Source organism: Callorhinchus milii, unplaced genomic scaffold, assembly GCF_018977255.1.
Source record: "Callorhinchus milii isolate IMCB2004 unplaced genomic scaffold, IMCB_Cmil_1.0 Scaffold19, whole genome shotgun sequence".
NCBI classification, from domain to species: Eukaryota; Metazoa; Chordata; class Chondrichthyes; order Chimaeriformes; family Callorhinchidae; genus Callorhinchus; species Callorhinchus milii.
In genome coordinates this window covers 3,227,910-3,248,808 of record NW_024704760.1, presented here as the reverse complement: position 1 = coordinate 3,248,808, position 20,899 = coordinate 3,227,910, and the positions used below count along the sequence as shown (strand labels likewise).

General features: G+C 41.8%; 2 protein-coding genes across 2 annotated transcripts; one reads left to right on the top strand and one right to left on the bottom strand.

The window, feature by feature from the left end:
• Positions 1 to 4,914: 4,914 nt before the first annotated feature.
• On the top strand, positions 4,915 to 8,099 carry guca1b (guanylate cyclase activator 1B). Its single transcript, XM_007899556.1, has 4 exons — positions 4,915 to 5,112; positions 5,580 to 5,729; positions 6,677 to 6,791; positions 7,972 to 8,099. The coding sequence occupies exons 1-4, from the start codon at positions 4,915 to 4,917 to the stop codon at positions 8,097 to 8,099; spliced, it is 591 nt and encodes a 196-aa protein (XP_007897747.1).
• A 3,944-nt stretch (positions 8,100 to 12,043) lies between these two features.
• On the bottom strand, positions 12,044 to 15,470 carry LOC103182500 (guanylyl cyclase-activating protein 1). The gene is made up of 4 exons (XM_007899555.2): positions 15,029 to 15,470; positions 14,128 to 14,277; positions 13,530 to 13,620; positions 12,044 to 12,328 (listed from the first exon to the last, which is right to left on the bottom strand). The coding sequence occupies exons 1-4, from the start codon at positions 15,224 to 15,226 to the stop codon at positions 12,195 to 12,197; spliced, it is 573 nt and encodes a 190-aa protein (XP_007897746.1). The 5' UTR covers positions 15,227 to 15,470; the 3' UTR covers positions 12,044 to 12,194.
• Positions 15,471 to 20,899: the final 5,429 nt, after the last annotated feature.

Sequence of the window (20,899 nt, the reverse complement as noted above, 5' to 3'; positions counted from 1 at the left end):
TGGTCAGGGTGAGGGGAGGGAAGGGAGGGAGCGAGGAGGGGGTAGGGAGTCGAGAGGGGAGCTGAAGGCACGGTTGAAAAGAAAACAATGGCGGAGCCTCGGAGGGAGGAGATGAGTGTGAGCACGATCGAAGAGGAAGCCCAGTTTGAATTTATCAGACGTTGTTGATCGATCAGACTAATACGCTCTGAATTTGTGTTTGATTTAGGGAAGAGGACCCTTATTCGATGAATGAGTCTCCTCACCAGATTGGTTTGGATGAGGAAGGCCCTTCGAATAAGGTGAACTGATTTCCGGGTGAGGTATTGTGTGACCCTGGGGCCAGACTTGCCCTGTCTTGAGTTCAGCAACAAACTGAGCAACGACAATAAAATTCTAAAACAGACGCACTCATCAGAGAAACACAGCCACTAATCCAACAAGCTTCACCAGTATTGCCAGCATCAAGAATTGTGGTGAATTACAATTTTTTAAAAATATATACATGTCTCTGGGTTTGGTTTACAAAATATGGGCACCCTACCTTCAGCCCACTTGATCTCATCATTCCAGAACATAATAATAATAATCCTTGCATTTGACATAGTGCTTTTCACGTTATTGAGGCGTTTCAAAGCGCTTCACAGAATATATTGTAAAGTGAATTGACTGCGTATTTTGTGGGCGAAACGTGGCAGCCAATTGCGCACAGCAGTGTCCCCACAAACAGTGGGACCTATTAAATGCAAGAGTTAATTTTATTTATTATTGCCCTGGAGTTGAAACTGGCTCTAAGGGGACAAACGTACAAACTGGCAGTTTTGCAGTTACCTAACTGATAGCCGGCCAGACTGTCAATTGGCTCAGCAATGAGATTTCACTGTATACATCACATTCAACCCTGCTAGCCCAAAACCCCATTAGATAGTGCTGAGCAAGTACAATGATACATCAACGTTTCTACTGTGACGAGATTACCGTTACTCAAAGATGTCAGAATCACCATTGTCTTATCTGTATTTTCCTTTCACGCCTTCTCTAACACGCTGCAATCTGTTAATGGCTCTCTCTTTCTCCCGTGTAACTATCCCCGTTTAATTTAAAATGTCTTCCTAATGGTTGTGTGTTTCTGTCTGGCCCTGGTGCTCTTATTCATAGAGGCTCGAAGGCCCTGGAGCTATTCAGTCAGGTAGATCTGCAGTAATTCAGGGCACTGCTGAGGCTTGTGTCAGACTAACCCAGCCTTGCTCATCGGAGGGACTCCTGTTAAACCTGCAAGCCAATGTCTTAATGAGTAGGGTGGTCCTAGCAAGACAAGCAGTGGGAAGCTTGCCACACAGTGCTTCCAATGAAATGGCAAGCCAAATGCAAGATACTGCTGATGCTGAAAATCTGAATCAAAAACAGAAGTCGCTGGGAAACACTCAGCGGGTCAGGCAGCATCTATGGAGAAAGGAAAGTGAGTCAATGTTTCGGGTCGAACACCCTCCGTCAGAACTGGTTCCGATGAAGGGTCGTGGACCCGAAAGGTTGACTCACTTTACTTTCTCCATAGATGCTGCCTGACCTGTGAAATAGGTCATGTGTGGATTTATAATAATAATATAATAATAATAATAATCCTTGCATTTGACATCTGGGGTGCTCAAGTCGTAACTCTTGCCAACCTGCCTAACACTCTCCAGAATTAGGTGAGTTGGGTGCCTCTTAGAAATAACCCACGTCGCTGTTTAAAGCATTTTAGGGAGAATTGCAATGTTGACAATCACAAACCTTCCTCCCCCTTCGCTTACGAAGCCATAGCTTCCAACCATTCCAGCAGGTTTCTAAATACACTCAGTGAAAGAATGTTTTCCAGGTACTGTATTACCTTCCAGAATGTTCGCCTGCGAGGTTTCATTTTCACCTTCAAAGTCCCTCTTTTCACATTGTTCTCCAATTAAACCACCAAAGCGTCTTACAAAGCATAATCCCTGCCTGTGACACAATTAATCGATGCTTAGAGCTAATGATTTAGCGTTTTCTCTTGTGACCTAGAATAGCTCTGCAGTGTTATGTTTTTAAAAACTTGTGCAGAGCTCTAAGACTGGACTGCTAACTTTGCCACAAACTGCTGTCTTATTTCGCCTTATCGTTTCGCCCACAAAATATACAGTCTATTCACTTTACAGTATATTCTATAAAGTGCTTTGAGATGTCTCAATGAAATGATGAGTCTCTATGTCAAATGCAAGGATTATTATTATTATTTGTTGCGAGACCGGGCTCACCCTAATTTCCTTTCTAAGGGAAGACGTGAAGTACTCATTAAAGGTGCCCCAGACACAGCTCGTTACTTAATAATAATCCTTGCATTTGATGTAGTGGCTTATCACATCTTCGAGATGTGTCAAAGCGCTTCACAGAATATGCTGTAAAGTGGATTAATTGTGCATTTTGTGGGTGAAACACGGCTGCCAATTGCCCACACTGAGTCGTGGATTGAGTGACCAAATTATTATCTTTTTTTAAGGGACTTTTACCCTCGGAAAAGCCATCCACCAACTGACTAGCAACCGGGTTTTTATTTACTGCTGGGTAAACAGAAGCATGTGGAGTAAGCAAGCTTGCCTAAAGTTTCACCCTGCCCAGGAATCCAACCCAGGTCCTCTCGCTTGCGAGGCGAGTGCTCTAACCAATACGCTACGGGTCTACGCTTGTTTCCAGAACTGGGAGCTCAAGGTGACTGCAAGTAGCATCATGTGTTGCCTAAACCCTTTGAATGACCAATGATGTTAAAGCATTTTTAATAACAATAGATCATATCTTTTGTTTAAATTGTAGTTGAGCTGAAATCTAATGCAACCTAATGCACCAAATCACTTTGGTAGATTGCCTCGCAAATCTCAACAAGACCTTTAAAGGTCAAGTGACTGTTGGAAACTTTGTTTTTTTTTGGAGAAGCCATTCATTTTCTTTATTTTGCCCAGTCCTCGCCGATCTGTGGAGTGGTTTGCTAAAAAAAAATGAATACCTAGAAGATTGCCATAATTATCATGGAATCATAGAATTGTACAGCACAGAAGAAGGCCATTCGGCCCATCGCGCCATTTATGTAATTAACTATCATTTAATTAAATATCATTCAATTGAATTCACTTGCGGAGTTCCCAGGCACCTAACTAAATTGTAGTACCGCTCCCTTTCTTAAGTTGAGTGGTGCATTTAAAGTTGACACTCGTATCGTCTAATCCATTAGAGGCAAATAAGTTTCCTTAGCTGATGCGCAAAATGTAATTATAATAATAATAATCCTTGCATTTGTTGTAGCGCTTTTCACATCTTCTGGACATCTCAAAGCGCTTCACAGAATATGCTGTAAAGTGAATTGACTGTATATTTGTGGGCAAAACGCGGCAGCCAATTGCGCACAGCAGCTTCCCGACAAACAGTCGTGGATTGAAAATGACCAATTTATTATTGTTGCATTTTGGAGGGATTATTATTAGTTGTGTGGAGTAAGGAAACTTGCCCAAGGTTTCGTCCTGCCTGGGAATTGAACCCAGGTGTCTCGCTTGCAAAGCGAGTGCTCTAACCGCCGAGCTACAGGACTCCACAATTATGTTTCACCGACAATGGATTTAAACTATTTAAAACCACTCTCTAATTTTGGAATTTGGCTATCAAATAGCACGCTCAGTTACTACACTTTACAGGACATGATGTAAAGTGTAGTAACTGAATAAATGTTTATACTCCACATGAGCCTCCACTCCTCCTAATCCTGTTTGCTAAACGTGTCTGGGTGTCTGATACAAGCGGAAACCCATCACCTGCTTAAGAGTATCCAAACCAAACTGAGAATTCCACACATCCCTGGAAGGATCCAGGAATACACACATAGCAGGAATGCAGGAAATCCCATTTGAAAGTCAAATCCTCCCAAGTTTTTAACCACTTAGAGAAATGATTAGCAAAAAAGAAGAAGCTGTGCATTTGTGTATCCACTCTCTATTTTTAATTAGATCTCAAAATGTCTTACTCTTTATCAACCAGCAGCTTCCTGACCAAGACTCAGACATGTGAGGCTGCCACCGAGTCTGTATTTAGGACAGGTAGAGGTCACCGAATGTTATCACACAGTGATCAAGATGCCTGTTGGGAAGCTCAAAATAAACTTAAAGCCCTCTAAGTAGGCTTTGCCCTGTTTGGTGGTGTTGGATCTAGAAACTTGTTTTAATAAGGACCGATTAAGTCCTTGTCTTCAGTAACAATAGAGCACGAGAGAAGGATTGAGGTGGGTTCAGCTCTAAGACACCAGCTCTTACTAAAGAGCTAATTGTACGCTTTGGGAAAGGGTCACAAATTCAGGAGAAACAACGCTTCTGTGCTTAGCTGATGTTGGTTCAAGGTCAAAAAGTCTGGATTCTGGAGTTCGTACTCTGAAATTAACAAGTCCTGGTTTGTAAACATCAACCAGTCCATGTTGAGGTGAGGGCTGATCAAGCACAGAACGATCCAGTCTCACACCCACCAAACAATGTTTAAGTGATTGAGGATAGAAAGACCTCTTTATCCGAAGATCAACTCATTGAATTGATTAAAATAGAACAGAGAGAGCAGCCATTGTTTGAGTGATCAAGGAAAGGAAATCCCTCTGTATCTGAAGATCAACCAGTCCCTATTGTGGCAAGGGTCGATCGTGGAGAGAGGGAGAGAGAGAGAGAGGACCCAGGCTCAGAAAAGACACCTGTGGAGGGGATTGAAGAGGAAAAGGCCCACATCGTGAAGGCATATTGACTGGTCCCGGTTGACGTGAGTGTTGATTGAGTGCGTCAGTTTGGGAAGAGTCCTGCCCAGTCCTTGCCAAGGTGAAGGAGGATTGAGCAGGGCACTCTGTCTGCAAGACTGACCCAGTCCGTGTGTTGGGCGGAGAGGGCTCTGTGGTGTCCGACGATGGGGCAGAAGTTGAGCGATGAAAATAACATGGACATCGATGTCGCTGAGCTGCAGGATTGGTACAAAAAGTTTGTGGTGGAATGTCCCAGCGGAACACTCTTCATGCACGAATTCAAACATTTCTTCGGAGTTACCGAGAACCAAGAAGCGGCCAGTTATATCGAAAACATGTTCCGGGCATTTGACAAGAATGGGGTAAGGGAGGGAGGGAGGGAGGGAGGGAGGAAGGGAGGGACTGCTTCTTTGGTCATAGCTTTTATCACAATGTGTTTCAAGTAAAAAATATTAAATGATTTAAATCGATGAACATAAGTAAATTAATGTACAAATATATATATATACATGTATGTGTATATCCAGGGTATGTAGGAGGAACAATATAAAACCAATATTTTGTGGGCGGTCTGGACCTTCTGGAGTTTGTGGAGGGGAAGATTTGCTCTGAACATAAGGGTGAAATTCACAACATTTCACAATGAATTCTCGGGTCCAAATGCCTGAATGTCCAGCTCCTCGGGACATCCTGCCGACGTGAAAGGTGCTATACAAATGTAATTTGTTGTTGTTGTTTACGGATGTGTCAGACACCCGGTGTACCAAAACCCCCCAAATCTGGTGCATTTGAAAGACACAGTAACACGCACTTGATTTTCTTTTCTCAGGATAACACCATTGACTTCTTGGAATATGTGGCGGCATTGAACCTGGTTTTAAGAGGCAAACTGGAGCACAAATTGAAATGGACGTTCAAAGTTTACGATAAAGACGGGAACGGATGTATCGATAAAACCGAACTGCTTGAGATTGTGGAGGTTTGTGACTTCCATCTGTTTTCTGTCTTGCTCTTTGATCCCTCCTTGGGGATGGGGTGGAGAGGTGGGGACGTAGATAAGCTCTTTGGAGCTGGTTCCAAGGTGACGTGCTTAGCAACAGAATGTCGGATTCGAGTCCACCCTCTGTGGTGGTCTTGACAGTAGAGTGTGTTAGTCAGGTGGTCCCACAGTAATAATAATAATAATTCTTGCATTTGATATAGCGCTCTTGACGTCGGAGGACGTCCCAAAGCGCTTCACAGAACACACTGTAAAGTGAATTGACTGTATATTTGTGGGCGAACGCGGCAGCCAATTGCGCACAGCAATGTCCCACAAACAGTCGTAGATTGAAAATGACCAATTTATTATTGTTTTTGGTTTGGAGGGATTATTATTAGGCTCTGTGTGGAGTAAGGAAACTTGCCCGAGGTTTCGCCCTCTGCCGGGGATTGAACTCAGGTCTCTCGCTTGCAAAGCGAGTGCTCTAACTACTGAGCTACAGGACTCCACAGTACTGTACTCCAGGACACTGTTGACAGACCAGCCCGTCTGGCTCATCAGTGGAGTATGGAGGGGCAGACCTGAGGCCATTGGGGGAGTGAATTGACTGTATATTTTGTGGGTGAAACAGGTTTAGCTGGTTAAACTCCAGCAGTTACCTCAACGCACGCTCTGGGATCCCCAAGGCTTGCCAACCTGCGCCTAATACCCTCCGGGATTAGATAAACAGGCTGTGTCCTTCGTTTCAGAGAGAGGACACGTTCCATTCCAGACACAGGGAAATTTCCGCGTATAGTGATACACGTATGTGGAGCTCTGTCTGGTTTGGATACCCTTAGCTATCATAATAATGGACTTGAATGTGTGTTAGACACCTGTCTAACTAAAAAAAAATCTAGTCGACATGCGAAGAGCATCCAAATGACGTCCCTCTTCGTTTCTAGTCTATCTACAGGTTAAAGAAGGCTTGCCATGCTAACCTGGAAGATGATTCTCCACTGCTGACCCCAGAAGAGGTTGTGGACAGAATATTCCAGTTGGTTGATGAAAATGGCGATGGTAGGTATTGCTACAACAACAACAGCCACTTGCATTTGCATTGCCTCCTTCACGTGGAGTAGCGAACGGAGCCGAGGTGTTAGTTTTTGCAACACGTAATGCACATTTCAGTTTATTAACAGCTAGTTTACGCCCATCTTTTCTTTCGATGGGCTATTTTCACTGGAGTTGCAACATGTCGGCAAACATTCACAAATATTCTTCTCGTTTGTGCAAACGTTCACAAACATTGAGTGTATAGACCCGGAAACATTCAGCCTGTCCAGTACGTTGACAAATACCGGTTGATACTTTATCTCTTTTTCCCCTTCAATTGCTTCGCTTGACAAAGATCAATCCTGCTCCTTCATCAATTTGCCAGTGACGTTTGTTTGTTTGGGCAGTCTGCTTGATACATATCCCTGCTGCAAAATAGTTATAATAATAACAATAATAATAATCCATAGATTTACACTTGATCTGAATCATCTGTTGGCCTTCCTTCTTCTGAGCTTGAAGTGCAGCAAACCTGGTTCAATGTGCCAATTGTACTCGTGGTAATCATCCTTGCGTTGGATACCGCGCCATTCACGTCGGGAGGACATCGCAAAGCCCTTCACAGGATTTACTGTAAAGTGTAGCAACTGCGTGTTGTTTAGGTGGAGGTGGCAGAGAATTCGGCACAGCGATGCCTTGCAGTGTGATTAGAACCGAGCCTTGTTGAGTGATCCTCAGACAGCCCTATAGTGACAGCTTCTTATCGCGGTGTATAGCTGTGTTCTAATCGCTCCAGATGCTTGCTATGTTAGCCTCTGGTTCTGCTTATCATAAGGCGATGGAATATGAACGAGAGTTATGTAAACATTTGGAGTCACACGTGAGCTATTAGGGTACCAGTCAATCATTGTCAGTTTTTTTGATATAAAAAAAAACTGTGAAAAACTGGCTTCCAAATTAAGACTAAATTTAATATAAGAACTTTTCATAACTACGTGGTCTATGGCTTTAATGATGTTACACTGCCTGCTTCCCTTACTTCCTAGTTTCATCGCCACGTTTTGCCCACAAATATACAGTCAATTCACTTTACAGTATATTCTGTGAGGCGCTTTGAGACGTCTCGAAGACGTGAAAAGCGCTGTATCAAATGCAGGAATTATTATTATTGCTATTTACGTTCCCTCTCTCTCTTACTCTCTAGGCCACCTATCCCTGGATGAATTTATTGATGGAGCTCGCAGGGACAAGTGGGTGATGAAGATGCTTCAGATGGATGTGAATCCGGGTGGCTGGATTAATGAGCAGAGGCGCAAAAGTGCTTTGTTTTAAACAAAAATCCTAAATCCCAAAGCTTTGTGATTGTAAACCCTTCAGTATCTACGTGCTCCCGCTTGGTGGCATCATCCGCAGACATGGGGTCAACTTCCACATGAATGGGGATGACATCCGACTCTATTTCTCACCCTAATTTTCTCCAGTTGGACGTCAACAAGACCGAGACTCTCCTGCTTGGCTCTCATCAGTGCCCCCACCCCTCCTCATCCCAACCCCCAGCTCGGGTCCAAATCCCTGACTGTCCAGCACCTTGGGCCGTCCTCTTGACGTGAAAGGCGACCCGACAAGCCACCCAAAAAAACAGGCTCCACCTCTGTCCCCACATACTCATTCCTTTGTACTTTTGATATTTTTTTAAAGAAAATAGACAGCGATATTACATCCACAACAAAAATATAGATTTATTTGACCGAGAGGGGAGTGAAGCTGACAAAAGTTACTCGAACTATTTTCAGAAACTGAACACGCACTCGGTATATTGTGGTTTCATGACTCAACTTTGCTCAGTTATACAGTAGTTGAAATAACTTTCCAGCGCAGTTGAACTGGATGATACGTTAAGATTTTGTGAGTAACTGCACAAACAGGTGATGGTTTGTCATATCTACTATTTTTATTAACATATGTACAGTAGACTGAATTGTATGCCCTTTGAAGGTATAACGTGCTCTCTATCCATTGTAAATTGACTCTCAAAAGGATGCTTTTTGGTTCTTCTATGTACTATTAAGTTAGACCTTGTGTATGTTTTGTTCAAGTAACCACGTGAAGTAACCACATGATGGAATGCGTAAACGCCTGATATCAATTTCATGACTGACTAATAAAATCAATATTGTTGTTTTTTTTAAAATGTCTCCATGTTTAGCGCAAGCAATGTAATACAGTCACCATTTGTTTTCAAGTTGGATTGTTCCTTGCCTTGTAAAGGGCAATGCAAAGGCAAAAGGGATTAGACAAATAGGTCAATTAAACCGCGTCTGTCTCTCTCTCTAAAAAAAAACAAGAATCATTTAGTCACTCAATCAGCGAGTGTTTGTGGGACACTGCAGTGAGCAATTGGCTGCCGAGTTTCTCATACAAAGTACACAGTCAATTCATTTTACAGTGTATTCTGTAAAGCGCTTTGAGATGTCTCAAAGAAACGTGATAAGACTCTATATCAAATGCAAGGATTATTATTATTATTATTAAATGTGCTCAGGTTCTGCAACACCATATAAGAATGAACTGTGAGATTATTATTATTATTATTGTTCCTTGTCTGTAAAGGACAATGCAAAGGTAAAATGAAATTAGACAAACAGGTCAGTTAAAATATGTATGTGTCTCTATTTTACAGCTCCCCAAGCAGTGTGTGTGATAATTATAAACTACTAATGCGAGTCCCAGACTGATGTATCTCGCTTCAATGTTCGCCCATTGCAACAGGTTGTGATTGATGGCTTAGTGCTGATGTTAGTCAAAACCTCTGCACCTGTTTTTCAATCCTTTTAGAGTTTCATCTCATCGAATTAAAGTCAAAAGCCACTTGGCGAGATCTATATAAGGATTTGTTTCCATCAGTAAAGCTTAAACCGATTCCAGGAGAGATTCCCATTTTCCTTCCTCGAAACTCATTGACAACGTAATCAGAACAAATCATTTGCGTTGTTAAAATTTTGACTTCCCTTCGCATTGAATTACTTTAAGACTCACCCCAGTGAGATAATAATAATCCTTGCATTTGATATAGCGCGTTACCACGTCATTGAGACGACTCAAAGTGCTTCACAGAATATATTGTAAAGTGAATTGACTGTATATTTTGTGGGCGAAATGGGGCAGCCAATTTGCACGCAACAATGTCCTACAAACAGTCGTGGATTGGGTGACCAAATTATTATTATTATTTTTTTTGGGAAGGGATTATTACCCCTGGAAAAGTAATTGGCCAATCAACTGACAACCGGATTCTTACTGCGATGTAAACCGAGGCGTGTGGAGTAAGGAAACTTGCCTAACGTTTTTCCCTGCCTCGAAATCGAACCCAGGTCCTCCAGCTTGCGAGGCGAGGGCTCCAACCAATACTCTATAGGATTCCAAAAAGATGAAACGAGGAGGATTTTAAAGGATATTTGTTTAAAAGATCTCAAAATCCTGAAACCATTTATTGGTTCCACAAACGTTTCAATATTTTTTATTTTTCTAGTTTTTAAAATGAAGTGTGAGTTATTCAGTACATGGAAAATATTCCAATACGTGTGCGACACCAGAGATTATAGAGGACAGTTTATGAAATCCATTAAAGCCTGGATATTTCCTTAACATTATTCTCAGAATGAACAACATAATTTTTTTTGGGGGGGTCTTATGGCTATTATTATTTGGGTCTTGAAATCTGTCTTTGGTAATCTACAGATTAGCTCTGGTAATACAGAGCTATCCCAATGGTTTAGTGGGTTAACGCAAGGCACAAATTGGGATTTTTTTAATCCCCAGTGCTACACGTTTGACTACAAAACACACAATCACTACGCTTTAAGTAAATCCTGTGAAGCACTTTGAGACATCCTCAGGATGTGAAAGGCACTGCATCAAACACAAGAATTATTATTTTTATTAAACTCAAAGTGTGTTTGGTTTCGGTGCCGAGTCCCTAGTGTAGAGTTATCTGATCTCAGCTGAGGCAGCAGTAGGAATGCTACAATTGGAATAATTGCCTATGAGAAGAGAAAATCAGACAGATTTAATTTACTATTCAAACCCAGTCAGTGAAATTCAGAAAAATTAGGTTAGACTGTGATGCCCTCTACAGTCACAGAGCCTAACAACACATCATTATAAGAGCAGAAGTGTAGCAGAGAAAATGACCCATACACAATAATGATCCATTTATACAATACAATTTACATTTATACACACTTTTCGCATTGGGAGGACATCTCAATATTCATAATGTGGCAGTCAATTTGTGTACAGCAAACATCTTTTCAATTGTTGGGAAGAACGAGGGACAAGACAACAACTCTACAACAATGATTGCTTCCTGGAAGGTTTACTTTTGTTTAATGTTGACGGTTTGTTTTAGAAAGTTTCGATGTTGTCCTGTTTTATTCGTTTTGTTGAATAACCTGACTTGCAATTTGTCAAAAACGTAAACAGTATTTTGAAACAAATTGTATCCCAGAATGTAACACTGATTTGATCTGAAAGCCCAAATGGCAGAATATATTACAACAACAACTTGCATTTATATAGCGCCTTTCAAGTGTGGTAGTGTCCTGGAACACTTCACCAGATATCAGAGGACACAGCTAATGCTGGAGCAGATACATGGATTCTTATTTTATTTTATTTTACATTGAAACATGCATGAAGACATTGTATTTTTTTCACAAGAAACCTGACCGCCACGAAAATAAACAGGACTCGACAGCTAATGCATATTCAAAGTGGATTTATTTTTCCAATGTGGTAAACAAGGCACGGTTTCAGCTGTCTGGAGGATGAGAAAGTTCAAAGCTTGTTTCAATCCCTTTCCAGTCCCAGTAAAATAACAAGTATTTCTTTGTCGTCCTGCTCCATCCTCAAGTGATTTGTGTACCGTTGATTCTGCCAGTTTATTAGATCATGACAGACCTTAAATCCTATTTCCCTGCCTGTTCTCCTAGCTCATTAACACCATTACATCCCCAATTATCTATCTATCTATCTATCTATCTATCTATCTATCTATCTATCTATCTATCTATCTATCTATCTATCTATCTATCTATCTATCTATCTATCTATCTATCTATCTATCTATCTATCTATCTATCTATCTATCTATCTATCTATCTATCGATCTATCTATCTATCTATCTATCTATCTATCTATCTATCTATCTATCTATCTATCTATCTATCTATCTATCGATCTATTGATCTATCGATCTATCTATCGATCTATCTATCGATCTATCGATCTATCAATCTTGTAAACCTTTTCCAATTAATCCCTCCATTCCTTTCAATTAGAGACCAGTTTCCAAGGAGGCTGATGGAACAAAGTAAAAGTATTTAACGGAAATATCTCTGTAAGATATTCTTTTCCTGCACAAACGCTCACTTCTCTGTACATTTCCCATTGTTTTGGATCACGTCAACGATGTGCGAGAGATCCAGGTTCTCGGTCAGAAAATGAAGTAAAAGTTTATCTTTCTGGACTCCTTCCAAGAATTCCTCAAGGGAAAGCTCATCTAAAAGGGAGAGAAACAGAAGTTGATCGATCCCAATAAATAAGTCAATAAATAAGTCATGATTGGTGGTAAAAGGCTTAGAAACAAAAATGGCAATTTTTAAAATAAAAAATAACAGAAATACGAATCTTTTATAAGGCTATTTCAGCTGTGTTTTATGTGTTTTCACCCCAAAATAGAGGTTGCAAGTCACACAAAATTAAATTGTTTCCATATCTAGCAACTGCTGTAGTATTTTAGTGGCCTGAAATCGGCATAGTTTTAAGGGTTAAGGTTACGCAGAATTGTGCAATTCTTCACTCTTATTTGGGTGAATTAGCGAATTCCGAAAACCTGTCTCCCAAATTAAGAGTGAATAAAAATAGTAATAATAACCCTTATATTTGATATGTTGTCTTTCACACCAGGAGAATGTCTCAAAGCGCTTCACAGAGTGAATCGTAAAGCGTAATGAATGTGTGTTTTGTAGGTGTATGTGGCAGCTAATTTGCACACCAGTGTTCCACAGCTACGAAGTTAATGATCAGTTTAATAATAATAATCCTTGGGTTTGATATAGCACTTTTCACGTCTTCTAGACGTCCCAAAGCGCTTCACAGAATACGCTGTAAAGTGAATTGACTGTATATTTGTGGGCGAACGCGGCAGCCAATTGCGCACAGCACCGTCCCCACAAACAGTCGTGGATTGAAAATGACCAATTTATTATTGTTTTGGGTTTTGGAGGGATTATTATTAGGCTCTGTGTGGAGTAAGGAAACTTGCCCGAGGTTTCGCCCTCTGCCTGGAATTGAACTCAGGTCTCTCGCTTGCAAAGCGAGTGCTCTAACCACTGAGCTCCAGGACTCCAATCTGGGATATTGTCAACCCAGCCAATGGGTCGACAACCTTCTCTTTTCGATCAGTGCGATCTTTAACGTGCAGCTAAAAGGGTAGAATGGACCTTAGTTTAACGTCTCATCTGAAGGACAGAAGAATTTTCCAAAACATTCTGACATGGTAAAACAAGTGCCTTAAGGCTGAGACCTGAAGCAATTTTGGCCCCCTGGGAAACCTTCAAGTAAATAGCCCACCCACTGTCCACTTGCACATCAATAGTGGCTACTCAGGTGCAAAACTGGAAGACATAATAGTGAACACAACAGGAGAGGAAAAAAAGTTGCGGCTCTTAAGGTAACAGTGAGAAGTTTAAGCCACGTACCATCTCCATTGATATCCATCGTCTCAAACACCATATTGGTGAATTCTTCCGCTGATGTTTCGTGCTCACGTCCGTTGATTGACCTGATTGCCTTTTTTTTGGCGGGGTGGGAGAGGGGCAACAAGTTACAAGTAAATTAGTAACGTGAAGATAGAAGGAAAGTACTTATATCTTTATAGCAGTTTAATATGGCTAAACATCTTAAAGCTCTTGGCAAGTCATTATCATCAAGTGCATTGACTGCTATATTTTGACCCACTGATAAGATCAAGCAGATCAAAGGGCCTTCTTCATTCAAACCAATCTTGTGATCCACAACATCTGTAGGAAAATAGTAGTCATTTTAGGGCATTGAGGTGCCACAGACAGCAATGAGGTGAGTGACAATTCAAAGATATATACATTTATTTATTTTTTAAAGAAAACCTTGTAAGTAGATTTAAACAAAATGGTTTTAAGGAGCTTATCGGTTAACTCTGAATTGCAGCCGAGAGCAGTGTCTGGCAAGCTGGCCAAAGGCATTAGGGATTTGGCTCACTTTAACCCTCTCAGGAGCCGAGTGGAGAAGAATCCCACCGCTTTCAGTGTGGCTTCATACCTTGACGATGTGTAAAAGCTCCTCCTTGTTGATGGTGCCATTCCTGTTAAAGTCGTAGATTTTGAAATACCACCTCAACTTCTGTTCCACTTTCCCTCTTAGCACCAAGCTCAGAGCAGCCACGTACTCCATGAAGTCAATGTATCCGTCCTGGAACAGGCAGAATTGTACCGTCGTTGTATTGGTTTGCTGGCTACGTTTGTGATTTAGCTTTTGAAAGGGCTCAGCAGGCAGAGCAGCTGGTTTTTTGTTGTCTACTCTTTAGCTTCCCAACAACACGGAAATTCCTTTGCACTGCTCTCGATGAACTGGAGCCCCCAATGCATCTCTTTTGGCTCTGCGCACAACAGCACAGGGCACTTCTCTCTTACTCGTGGTCTAGTGGCCCAGACTACGGGGAATTTCAATTTACTGCATTTGATATCGCGCCTTGTCAAATCGTTGAGGTCATCGTTTTATTCCACAGATGTTCATAGCTCAAACAGCAGCCCCTTGAATAAAGCACTGCAACAAACACAGTCCCGGTATATAATTGCTGTGCGCAATTGACTGCCAGGTTTCGCACACAGGTTGCACAGTCAATCCACTTTACAGTATAGTGCGTGAAGCGCTTTGAAACGTCTCGATGACGTGATGAGGTGCCATATACCAAATGCAAGGATTATTATTATTTCAAGCATATCAATGCGCCAAATTAAGTTTAAAATGCAACAAGAAAGAGTTTCACTGAATACTGTGCTAAACCACCACCCCCCCACCCACCCCCACATCCCCCCACCCCACCCCTACCCCACAAAGGGAATGAAGGATTGCAACACGACTTGCAAACAGATCACTCGTTTCGCTTCCGAGCTCTATCACTGACCCACTTTTTTTCGGACAATCGTTGGATGGTCCTTACTTGGTTCATGTCAAAGGTGTTGAACATTTGCTCCACGTAGCTATTGGCGGCCGGGCTCAGATTCTTCAATCCCAAAAAATGCTTGAACTCGTAGAGTCTCAGTTGGCCGGACGGGCATTCACACATAAATTTCTTGTACCACTGAGAGATCTCGCATGCCGTCAATTCTTCTACGGTGTTGCCACTTGTGTTCCCCATCTTCCAAGCGAAGCCTGGATTCTAGCTTCAATGCCTTGTGTGTGTGTGTGTGTGTGCGCGCCCGTACAACCTTATATCAGTCCATAAACCCGTGTAACAGCTCTCTCGATTTAGATGCCAATATGTAAGGGGGTCATAAATATAGTAGTAGCCAATAGCAACGAGAGATGTCCTACTGAACTAATCCGTGGAAATGCATTTTAAAGCAATAGAAAATGGGGGCAGCGGAAAGAGAGGGAGAGAGAGAGAGAGAGAAGAGAGAAGAGAGTACAGATCAGGATTAAAGCTATTAAATTAATCTTGGAGATTTGTTAAGAAGATAATTGGAGTGTTCGTGAGCAGCGCCAACTGGTAAAGATAGGACTGGAATTAGCAAGATCGCAACCTCTGCCTTCTTCCAAGGGAAGGAGGTTTCTGAGGGCAGCTGTGTTATGTGTGCAGGCAGCAAAGCAGATAAGCGTGACCTCAAATAGGCCAAGCAGGCTTAACGTCAGTCCATCATGTCAACAGGAACCGACCATGTGACTGAATTCAACCTGAACGCATTTTTTCTTCTGAATAAAGACACCACAATTTCCTTATTCTTGCAATGGACTCGCACCAAATCGACACGAATTGGTGCAAGAGACCCCCGTATTCGACACAGCGCCTTTCACGTCAGGAGGATGTCTCAAAGCACTTTACAAGACTCACCGTGAAGTGTAACGACTGTGTATTTTTCAAGCAATATGAGCAGCAAACTAGCGACGCTCGCACTAGCATGGGGTGGTTCGAGCCTTGGCGCTTGATGCTCAGGTTGAACAGACCACAACCCACCATTAAAGACCATTAGGGTAGACTTTGGAAACACAGATGCACTCAGTAGATTAAAGAGTGTCTTTTCAGATTGTACAATGGATCCGCTTGATTCACATCTCAGAGATAATAGTGATGTTGTGGTTACGCTAAAACCAATCGAGGTAAAGCTCTTCTTAACTCTTATATAAAGTCAAAATCTCCTTAGGTTGGTGAGCTGATGAGTTTGTGTTTGAGACAGCAATGATTTTTGAATTGAAAAGAATGTGCATCGATCAAATCAATAGCAAATCAGTGTTGGGGCATTACTCAACATTTTCTTAGTATTGGAAATTAAATATAATACTAATTAATAATCCTTGCATTTGGTATGATCCTTTCATGTCGGAGAATGCTTACAAGGTGAGCAATAATGTAAAATACTCACCATTCGACTTATATGTCCAGGCGCTGTATAAATGCAAATTGTTGTTGTTGTTGTTACTGTGTCACACAGTAACCAGTGACCCAGGCAGACCAACAAGTAAGTGGGAAGGAGAGAAAGACTTTTGATTCAATGAGTTTACAAACAATACAAAAGATGGGATCAATATTCACTGTCGCCGTGGTTAATTATGAACATGTTAAGGAATGTTTAGTACACAGGGCACGTTACAATTAATTTAAGAACATTTCACTGGAGTACAGTATATTCTGTGAAGTGCTTTGAGACGTCTCGAAGACGTGATAAGACGCTGTATCAAATGCAAGGATTATTATCATTATTAGATGCCCAGAAGTCAAGCTAAAATTGTACAGTGTTGCTGCTGTCAGGCCATGTCTGGGAGTGTGTACAATCCTGTTCAAGTATGCTATGGAAGTTGATATCCACGATATCCAAGTTGTTCGGATCTGGAATTCATTGCCTGAAATTCTGGTGAAATCCAATTTGATAACAAGTTCTAAGAGAGAAGTAGATAATTATTTGAGGAGTTTTGAAAAATGATACATCTCAAAAGGAATCTTAACTTAAATCTGGCATTAAGGTTCGCAAAAGCCTCAAGAGGTGGTCCGTGTGCAATCTTTATGTTTTGTTTCCACTTTTACCCTTCAATTGTTGGGACTGTATGTCAGACGTATTTTTTAACCTATTTTTAAACCATTCGCACGCACAACACACAGCGTGGTGTAACCTGTGTATAACCTGTGACAAAACACACTCTCTTACGAAGTGAATTAACATTAATCCTTGCATTGGACACAGCGCCTTAATCAGGTGTCTGAGACGTCTCAAAGCGCTTCACAGAATACACTGTAAAGTGGGCGGAAGTGAACAGGACAAACGTAAAGCACGGCTCAAGTGCCAGCAAAATTGATTGCAGTTCTATATATATTATACATAATACAGTACGAGAAAAAAACCGCATCCTTTGTCTAAAGTATGTTAGCTTTCTTATTGGTAACTTACTGGTACCTGTGTTGTCATGGGGATTGCATTTGCCCGAACAAAGAAGAAAATTGTACTTGCAGGATGCAAAACAAAAATCACTTCATTTCCTGTGCTTCCCTGCAGTATAAAGCTCCTCGGTGTCTCTAAGAAATAAGAGATCTTCCTTTTTTACCCACAAAAGGTACGCTGTTTTTTTTCAAATTTTCAAGACTGAGGTGGATAGATGTCTGTTAGGTCAGGTCAGGGTGTCAAGGGATATGGGGCAAAGGCGGGTGAATGGACTCGAGGTACAGATCAGGCATGTTCTGATAGAGTGGCGGAACAAGCTCGAGGGGCTGAATGGCCTCCGCCTATTCCTGTGTTCTAATTTCATCTGCACAAAGCTTTACATGCAATAACATGCTGGAAGGCAATGGGATGTCCTCCCGATGTAATTTTGTTGTTGTTGTTTTCGCAACACGAAAGCAAACTGCACAATTCTCTGACAAATGACGGCTGCGTTGCTAGTTGTACATCCCAGAGCTTTTAATGTGCCTCGCTCCAGCAGCGTGAATCATCTCCAACTCATAATGCCTACACAAGGCATGTTCCATGTACGTTTCTTGTGTCCAGTCCTCGGGAAGGAACACGGTTTGCAGGTATGTGGCCCATTTGCTAATCCCTCGCGAATGGCACTAAATAAATGCAAGCTGTTGTTGTTGTTTCCCCGTTGTCCTGAATGGTAATGCACTCCAAAATTGTTGCTCATTCTCTCGCACTCGTGAACCGGTAAAACCGTGGAACCAGATGCCTTTTGTCCGCTCGTATTTGTTTGGTTCAGTGAATAGAAGGGTGAGAGGAAAGAATTTATTTTTGGTGGCAAAATGTAGGAGATTTGCCAAAGCAACTGGTTAAATGGGCGAGCGTTAAACGACCCTGGTCTTTATCCTCTTTCCCGTCGGGTCTGGTGATCTTTAGTCGATGTTTGGCCACCTGTAAATGATCAGAGGGTGTGGAATGCAATGAGCAAAATCTGTGAAATTAAGAAATAAAAGTAAAAATGGCACCGAGAACCTTTTGTCTGGAACCGAGTGCATGAGCTCTCCTGGACACCCTGCTCATCTGATCCCGAATACTATCTGGCAAACTTCCCATCACTTGTCCAGCTAGGACCACACTAGCTGTTAATGCTTTGGCTTGTAGTAATAATAATAATAATTCTACTTGCATTTGATATAGCCCCATATCACGTCATTGAGATGTCTCAAAGCGCTTCACAGGATACACTGTAAAGTGGATTGACTGTGTTTTGTGGGTGAAACTGAAACTTGTAGGGTTAACGAGGGTTAAGGAAATTTAGTATGTGAATTACCAGATAATAAAAATAATAATCCTTGCATCTTCTAGAGCGCTTTAGACCAAAGTTCATCCAGTTCATCTTCCACCATCCTAGCAGTCGCATGACATGTCATGTCCCAAACTATACGCTGTATCCCAAGATATTATTTCCTAAAACAAATCTATGTACTTTCTGCTTCCACTATCTCCCGAGGGAGCCTGTACCATCCATTTAAATGTGGTAAAAAACAGTCTTTTGCTAGGAACATGTCCACCAGTACTAGCGAATCTGGATTGAAAGGCACTTTGAAGCAGGTTGTGAAGCGAGTTGAGTGACAACCAGGAATTATAAAGCACTTAAAAAAGAGACAGAAAGAGAGAGAGAGAGAGAGAGAGAGAGAGAAAGAGAGAGTTGTTTAACTTAGCGAAGCTTAGCAATCCAGGTTTATGATATTCCATTATACATCTGCCCTGAAATCTTATCTATCCTCTCTCTCTCGCACTCTCTCCCACACACACACACACACACCCACACACTTATGAGACCAAACGACACCTACAGTAGACATCCTGATAACAACTGGGCTTCTACCAATGAGCGGCCACAGACGAGGTTCGGGAAGCGCCCCGGGACACCACCCGCGTGAGGGACGCTATATAAATGCAAGTTCTCGTTGTTGGTCTCTCTAATTTCGCCCCTGTTCATCTAGTCAGTTTCAAGTTAGTTTCAAGCGGGCAGTTTCCTGGAAGTTTTTGCCACGCGCTGCCGGTTAGAGAGAAAAAAATACAGATGTATCGTCAGCGATATTGAGAGCTCCAAATGAAATAAGTAGATTTGACACTATTATACAGTATTTTGCGTCGTTTACTAAATAAGTGTATTTATTTCGGCGGCCACTTGAGGGAGACATCAGGTTTGGGAAGTGGACCTGACGTAGGCAAATATATCCAGTTGGCTTGTAACATTGAGGGTTTCGCTCCGTTAATCACAACATAGAATCCACGACTGTTTGTGGGGACGCTGTTGTGCCCAATTGGCTGCCACGTTTCGCCCAACAAAATATACAGTCCATTCACTTTACAGTATATCCTGTGCAGCGCTTTGAAACGTCTCGAAGACGCGATAAGGCGCTGTATCAAATGCAAAGATTATTACAATTATTATATACGTCTAGGGTAAAATTCCAGCTTAATATAACTGCAATGCACACATCAGGGGATAGTTCAAAGCGCTCCAGGGCCGTACCTCACGTGAATATATATAAACGCAAATTGTTGTTGTGGTGGTGGTTGCAGATAGCAAATGTCACCCCCGATAAGACGGGATGAGAATGGGTAAAGAGGAATTTTTGAATCTTGATTTTCATGGCCTCTCCTGGCTTTTTTTTTTGACTCTTCTCAACCTCTGCTCCCATCTTTATTGCGAGACCTAGCCTGCGATTGCTCCTCAAGAGACACGTATTTAGGACTTGGCGTCACGGCATCTTTAACATCCACTTGAACAGCCAGAAAAAAACGACTCAAAAGCGCTCTAAAAATTTTTTTTTTTTTTTTTTTACCATTTTAGGGCTTACTTTAAAATGCACATATTGGAATGGACTAAATGGACTGCTTAAGTTTCGGAGCGTCTTTGTCGGATTAATAATAAATGGTGCTACGTGTTTCATGTCATTTATGGGAGAAATGCTCATTGTTCATTACATTCCGATTTCATCTCCTATCAGGTTTCGCCGATTCATTTGCAGCTGCAATCCAACAGCTGGAGCTAAAGTCCCCAAAACAATACGCTTTTAATAAAGCTGAATCCTTGGCAATTTAGGGAGAGACAGTCTAGGTGCTTGATGGAATGGTGCCAGGAGCTTGTTGGAAGCAACGGGCCCGTGTTTGGATACTTTAGGAAATCTTATGCTAAGGCTTTGCTTTGGACCTTGGTTTAACATCTCATCCGTCCTTCAGATGAGACGTTAAACCGAGGTCCCGTCTGCCTGTTCAGGTGGATGTTCACGATCCCTTGGCGCTATTCGAAAAGAGAAGAGAGTTTCTCTTTCCCAGTGTCCTGGCCAACAATCCCACCCCTCCAAATAAAAATAAATTGGTCGCTCACACTACCGCTGTTTGTGGGGCACTGCCGT

Excerpts from the sequence above, each read along its gene's own strand:
- LOC103182500 (XM_007899555.2), bottom strand. The coding sequence starts at position 15,226 with ATGGGGAACACAAGTGGCAACACCGTAGAAGAATTGACGGCATGCGAG. Across the intron at positions 13,621-14,127 it reads AGCTTTTACACATCGTCAAG|GCAATCAGGTCAATCAACGG; the intron begins GTATGAAGCCAC and ends GCCAAAAAAAAG. Across the intron at positions 12,329-13,529 it reads GATGGATATCAATGGAGATG|ATGAGCTTTCCCTTGAGGAA; the intron begins GTACGTGGCTTA and ends TCTCCCTTTTAG.
- guca1b (XM_007899556.1), top strand. The coding sequence starts at position 4,915 with ATGGGGCAGAAGTTGAGCGATGAAAATAACATGGACATCGATGTCGCT. Across the intron at positions 5,113-5,579 it reads GGGCATTTGACAAGAATGGG|GATAACACCATTGACTTCTT; the intron begins GTAAGGGAGGGA and ends TTCTTTTCTCAG. Across the intron at positions 6,792-7,971 it reads GGTTGATGAAAATGGCGATG|GCCACCTATCCCTGGATGAA; the intron begins GTAGGTATTGCT and ends CTTACTCTCTAG.